This window comes from Arachis ipaensis, chromosome B07 (assembly GCF_000816755.2).
Source record: "Arachis ipaensis cultivar K30076 chromosome B07, Araip1.1, whole genome shotgun sequence".
In the NCBI taxonomy this organism is placed as follows: Eukaryota; Viridiplantae; Streptophyta; class Magnoliopsida; order Fabales; family Fabaceae; genus Arachis; species Arachis ipaensis.
This window is the reverse complement of record NC_029791.2, coordinates 4920983-4927502: the sequence shown is the minus strand read 5'-3', so window position 1 is coordinate 4927502 and position 6520 is coordinate 4920983. Positions and strand designations below refer to the sequence as shown.

General features: G+C 32.9%; 1 protein-coding gene, 1 long non-coding RNA gene and 1 other non-coding gene across 3 annotated transcripts; all 3 read left to right on the top strand.

Moving 5' to 3' along the window:
* On the top strand, positions 311–1515 carry LOC110264809. The gene is made up of 2 exons (XR_002351044.1): positions 311–471; positions 707–1515. It is a non-coding gene; the product is annotated as an uncharacterized LOC110264809 (long non-coding RNA).
* Positions 2846–5488, top strand: LOC107609744. The gene is made up of 3 exons (XR_002351042.1): positions 2846–3028; positions 3477–3892; positions 4589–5488. It is a non-coding gene; the product is annotated as an urease accessory protein F (transcript).
* Positions 3561–3956, top strand: LOC110262361. Its single transcript, XM_021107650.1, has one exon. The coding sequence runs from the start codon at positions 3561–3563 to the stop codon at positions 3954–3956; it is 396 nt and encodes a 131-aa protein (XP_020963309.1).

Genomic DNA, 6520 nt, shown 5'->3' with positions numbered 1-6520 from the left:
CTAACAAAAATATTTCACATACCAAGTGAGACTTAATCTCTTAGAATGAGTAATTATTCGCACGACATACCAAAGAAAAATTTTTCACTGTCAATTATGAGCTTTCTTATAAATACTCATCTCAAGTAACTTTTCAATCTAAGTAACTTACTCTACTCCTATATTTATCAAATTTGACATTAAAATTTCGTACAGATACGAGTATCCGTCACTTTTATTATTCAAAAACTTTAGACGACTTCTATTTTAAATTCATTCACCTCTATTCCCTCAAGATAATACTTTAGAATATAAGTATTGGTTATATATTAATAGAAAATTTATTAATCTCCTTAAAATAAATTAGTAATCATTCTAATAAAACTTAAATTTCTTGTTATAGTAAACTTAATTAGGCATGGCCGCTCAGCTGAAGCAGGTGATCTCTCTCTGGTTTGGCCTCAGATTCAGTGTCACCACCTTTTTCACCTGGTAAACTTTACATATCCTTTTGATTCTTTTTTGTGAATTTTAATTGAATCTCAATACTTTTTGTGTCATGAATTCTGGAGTTAATTGCATATTTTCCTTACTTCAATAAGTATTTGTTACCAATAGAAAATATTAAGTACTATGATATTATCCAATAATGTTTCGATTTTGTTTTGGTTTATTTTTTGTTGCAAATTTATGATTTAATCCTCGAATATTTCATTTTTTCAATCAGCATAATCACAGATGATGCATTCGTTAGGTGAGTGTATAGTACAATAGAATAAATGGAGTACCATCGAGTTAAAGGGATGTAATGTTGTTTCAATATACACACTGTTAGGAACAGTCACAATCATGCCCACCAGATGTTTGAGAAAATGTTAAGTGAGTAAGAAGCCCGTTTGTTTCAGATATCAAGGGTCATGGTGGAGTAGATACTGGAAATATTTTGCTTGCTTAGATAGATGGCTATTGGGACCCTGAGTTTATTGACAATGGTTCGATTTGAGAGTGGGAGTTTCAATGGCCTACCTCCTCTTTGCTGCTCCAAGTTGTCACCACATAGTCACATCTCACTCACTAAGCCATCTTGGATTATGAGAACAGAGTCAAATGTTAAGAAGAAGAGAAAAGAAGCCGGATCCGCATTGTGTAGTATGTGAGGAGAGTGGACGAGTCGATTGCCACCAGTGTTGTGGGAAGGGAAGGACAAACCAGGTTCATTTGGAAATGCTCCCGAAAGGCAAATGGCCAAAATGGCGTAGAACTTGTGGCGGAAGCGGTCTTGGTTACTGCTCCCGTTGCCTTGGTACCGGAGAACATAGGTATATTATGGGATTCCATTTCATGAACAGGGACGATGATAAATCCCAAGAAAACAAGTCTTAGTCCCCCCCCCCTTTCTCTTCTATCTTTTCTTTTGGGTAATGATATTAGGGACAGAGATAATAGATAATGTGATAGCATAGGTGTATTGTCTTTAAGTTGGAACTACTGTCTTTTTATAACACAATGTAGAATCATCATTAATAGATTGTTCAACTCTTCCTTGTGCAATTTGATTTTAACATGCTGATTTGTTACGGTGAAAGATATGTTTCTGATTGGACTGAAAAAACATTTTTTGCAAATCCTTGTTTGGACACAGAACAAGATAGTGAGATCAAATTCATAATGAGATCTGATAAATAAATGTCCTTTGATATTTAATGCTGATTAAATAAACTTAAAATTTTTATTATAAAATTCGGTCACCTAGTAACCAGTCAGGTCAAATCATCAACTAGATTATAATGGAATTCAAACATATAATTATTAGGTCACAAATTAGTAACAAATCAATTTGCAAAATGTATAAATCAAACTACTTTTTAAAATATTTTTAGACAAATTTTATTCAACCAACTTGATCTAGTGATCATTTTTTTAATTTCATTTTGTATAAAACTATATCAGCAATAAATTAGTCTTTGATTTATTGATTTGAGTGATACCGTATTCAAACAAAAAAATTATCCTATTATTTAAGTACTTACAAGCCGGGAAAAATTATTCGGCATTTTTCAATGGAGAACTATTATACACTCAAATATTTTTGATAACTAAATCTAACTAAATTGGTTCAAACTCATCAAAAACTACTTTTATTATATGTAGCGTCATAATATGTATACATGTATTTCACTAACGCAAACAAAACCTGCTTCACTTTGTGTTTGTTCTTCACGCACCTCCTCCTTCTTCTTCTAGCGTTGCTGTATTTTTTTTTTTGTTTCTTCTTCTCCTTCTCTTTTTATGTTATTGCAGTCATTTATTCTTCTTTTTTATTTGATTTTTTTCTTAGTTTTATTTCTCTTAAAAGAGTAAATCAAGATTCAAGAATAATTTTAAAAAAATGAAATAAGAAAGAGAAGATTAAAAAAAAGATGAAAAAGAAGAAGACAGCTAAGCAGAAAATGAGGAGGATAAATTCAAGTAAAACGAAACCAAATGAATATAAATTAAACTAAGAAGTGAACTGAAATTTTTTAAGGAATAAAAAATTTGATTAATACTTAACAGTTGCATCAAGCGAACCTTAGTTAATTCACAAATGAACCGAAATTAGTTTAAATTTGAACAAGCAGTAAAAAAACTCAATAATCAACAAAAATACATCGAATTCATTTTTAGATCCAAATGAACCTCAAAAAAACTAAAAATTGAACTGAAATTATTTAATAATAACACAAAAAAAATCAGATCCATTAAAAATGTTAGGAAAATATTGATATTGTTGCTGATAATGATAACGAAAGAGAAAAATAACCAAAAAAAGAAAAAAAATATATGCAGAATTTAAAATACTTGAAACAACTTTGTTAGAATTATCACTTAGATGTAGAGTTTTATGGACCAAAGTGATGCACATAAATAATAACCGCATAAGTTTTTTAGATAGACATATATTTTTCAAAATAATTATCTTAAAGATCATAAGCTAATTTTAGCTTAATTAGGCATGGTCTCTCTCGTTTGGCCTCAGATTCAGAGTCACCACCTTTTTTTTCACCTGGTAAACTTTCACATACCCTTTTGATTGATTTTCTCTGAATTACTCTACGTTATGTTAAAAACTCGAAATTGCTTTGTGAATTTTGTTTGAACCTCAATACTTGTGTGTCATGGATTCTGGAGTTAATTGCATATCGTCCTTACTTCAATAATCATTTGTTGCCAGTAGAAAAGATCAAGTACTATGATATCGTTCAATAATGTTTCGACTTTTTTTTTGGAGGGCAAATTCTATGATTTAATCCTCAAATATTTCATTTTTTCAATCAGCATGATCACAGAGGATGTATAAGTTAGGTGAGTGTATAGTACAATAGAATAAATGGAGAACCTTCGAGTTAAAGGGATGCAATGTTGTTTCAATATACACACTGTAAGAAACAGTCACAATCATGCCCACCAGATGTTTGAGAAAATGTTAAAGTAAGTAAGAATCTCGTTTGTTTCAGATATCAAGGGTCATGGTGGAGTAGATACTGGAAATATTTTGCTTGCTTGATTAGATGGCTATTGGGACCCTAAGTTTATTGACAATGGTTCGATTCGAGAGTGGGAGTTTCAATGGCCTACCTCCTCCTCGCTCCCCCAAGTTGTCGCCACATAGTCACATCTCACTCACTAAGCCATCTTGGGTTGTGAGAACGGAGTCAAATGTTAAGAAGAAGAGAAGAAAGAAGCCGGATCCGCATTGTGTAGTCTGTGAGGGGAGTGGACGAGTCGATTGCCACCAGTGTCGTGGGAAGGGAAGGACAAACCAGGTTCATTTGGAAATGCTCCCGAAAGGTGACTGGCCAAAATGGTGTAGAACTTGTGGCGGAAGCGGTCTTGGTTACTGCTCCCGTTGCCTTGGTACTGGAGAATATAGGTATATTATGGGATTCCATTTCATGAACAGGGACGATGATAAATCCCAAGAAAACAAGTCTTAGTCCCTCCCCTACCTTTCTCTTTTCTTTTGGGTAATGATATTAGGGACAGAGATAATAGATAATGTGATAGCATAGGTGTATTGTCTGTAAGTTGGAACTACTGAATGTTTTGTCTTTTTATCACATAATGTAGAATCACCATTAATAGATTGTTGCAACTCTTAGTTCCTTGTGCAATTTCATTTTAAAATGCTGATTTGTTATGTTGGAAGATATGATTCTGATTGGACTGAAAAAAAAAAAATTTTTTGCAAATCCTTGTTTGGATACAGAACAAGATAGTGAGATCAAATTCATAATGAGATCTGATAAATAAATATCTTACTCCCTCTATAAGTGAGTTATGGTTAATATTTAATAAGCATGGCATAAAGAGTTCAGAATAATTAAAGAATGGGAACCGAGGAATTTTCAAAGTTCTTCCGAATTTTAAGCATTTGTTTGAAGATAGGTTTGGAGCAATGATTGAGTTGTCTCTGTGTGACCTTAAGATCAGGCTTTTGGGAGTTCAATTTGGGTCGAAACATTGAGTTTTATTTCTTGTATGATATGTAATTCATTTTCAAATGATGTGTGCAAATATTTCAATTTCCTTAAAGAATTGAATGTATAAGCCTGGTTTCTTCTTCTAGGCTTTTGTGGGAATATGATATTTGTTGTCGATGCCAGCTGAGTATTATTTACAATGCAAATAGGTGAAGGGTGTGACAACGGACCTCGCCTTGCAGACTCCATTTCACAGTGGAGCCAATGGCAGTTGCTTGATTCTCTTCTACCCACCGGCGGCTTTGCTCACTCTTTTGGCCTTGAAGCAGCAGTTCAGTCCAACCTGGTCTTAAATCCAGATGAACTCAAGACATTCATTATCCATGTCTTGGAGAATACAGGAAGCTTACTCCTTCCTTTTGTGAACTCGGCTTCTGTGTCGCCCAATTTGGAAACCTGGCACAATCTTAACAAAATATTGGATGCCACACTGACAAATGAAGTCAGCCGAAAGGCATCGATCTCACAAGGGTCTGCACTAATGAGGGTGGGTTTGGCCGTGTTCTCGGAACACTCTTCTTTGAAAACAATGAGAAATGCTTCTTTGGGGTCAGGTACTGTATCTTTTCACCATGCTCCTATATTTGGACTTATATGTGGCACACTAGGATTAGATAGTACTGATTCTCAAAGAGCTTAAATGTACATCACAATGAGGGATGTTATTTCTGCTGCTACAAGATTGAATTTGATAGGTCCTCTTGGTGCTGCAGTTTTGCAGCATCAACTTGCTCCTAATGCTGAAGGTATACTAGAAAAATGGAAGAATCGCGAGGTTGACGATGCATGCCAAGTTGCACCTCTGCTAGATACAGTGCAGGGTTGCCATGGTTATTTGTTTTCTCGGCTCTTTTCGTCTTAGAAGGCACAAACATAAGGCTGATATTGTATTTTTCATAATATGAAGCACATAGACATAGTAGAGTTTTGACTGGAAGAGACAACGTTAAATTTTTTGGTAAATTGAATTTTCTTGTTTCTTGTGAGGTTTGAGGTGGCAACTCACTCAGAAAATGGCTTCAACTGGTTTTACACGACGATGTAGGTTCAACGATTGACACATGTCAAGTTGGAGTTCAATCGAAATACCAATCTAAGTAACCCATATATATATATATAGAGAGCTGTAGGGGGATATAAATACGTTCATTAAGAAAAATGTTTGCATGTCATTGCTTGGCTCCTATGGGTGTAATCAAGTCAGATTGGGTTGGGTTTGGGGAAATTTGAGAATCAAACCGATTAAATTTGATCGGTTTGGATTGGATTGGGTTAATGTGTTTTTGTTATTGAAATCGAACTAATTCAAACTGATGAAATATGGGTTGGATCGATTTGGATAATCAAGTATCCAATTAAAATTAAATTTATGAGACAAACTGAAAAAAAAAAATATTTATGTAACTATGAGAAATAAAAATAAAAAAAAATTAAAAATTAAAAATTAAAATGAGATTAAAATTAGTAAAAATTATATAAATATTATTTTTTTAATATAATATATTAGATAATTGGATAATTGAATTTTACGATTTTAAATCCAATATCCGAACCAATTAAAGTCGGTACAATACCAATATAATTGAGTCAGGTTGGATTTTATTTTTTATTGTCTTCTGCTTAAACTTTTCTGGTGACTCATGCGACATGACTTATATCAAGAGGATTACAACATTTTTCATAAGTTAATTAAATTTAAGACCTTTTCATTAAACTATTTTTGTATGGTTTTGTTTTGCCACCTAAACATTGGCTAAAAATTTTGACTTGATATAATTGACCATTTTCTGAGACTTGAACATTATTATTTTCTTTTAAATTTCATTGCTGCTGCGGTAATATACTAATATTGTTATTATTCAGCATATAATTAATCGTATGTTTATAACCCCATTACTTGGTAGCATAAGTTTTAACACATCATGTATATGTATATGCAAGAAATTTAAAATTAAAAAAAAATAGACCAATAATAATAATAATAATCATAATAATGATGACGAAAACAAAGACAAGAG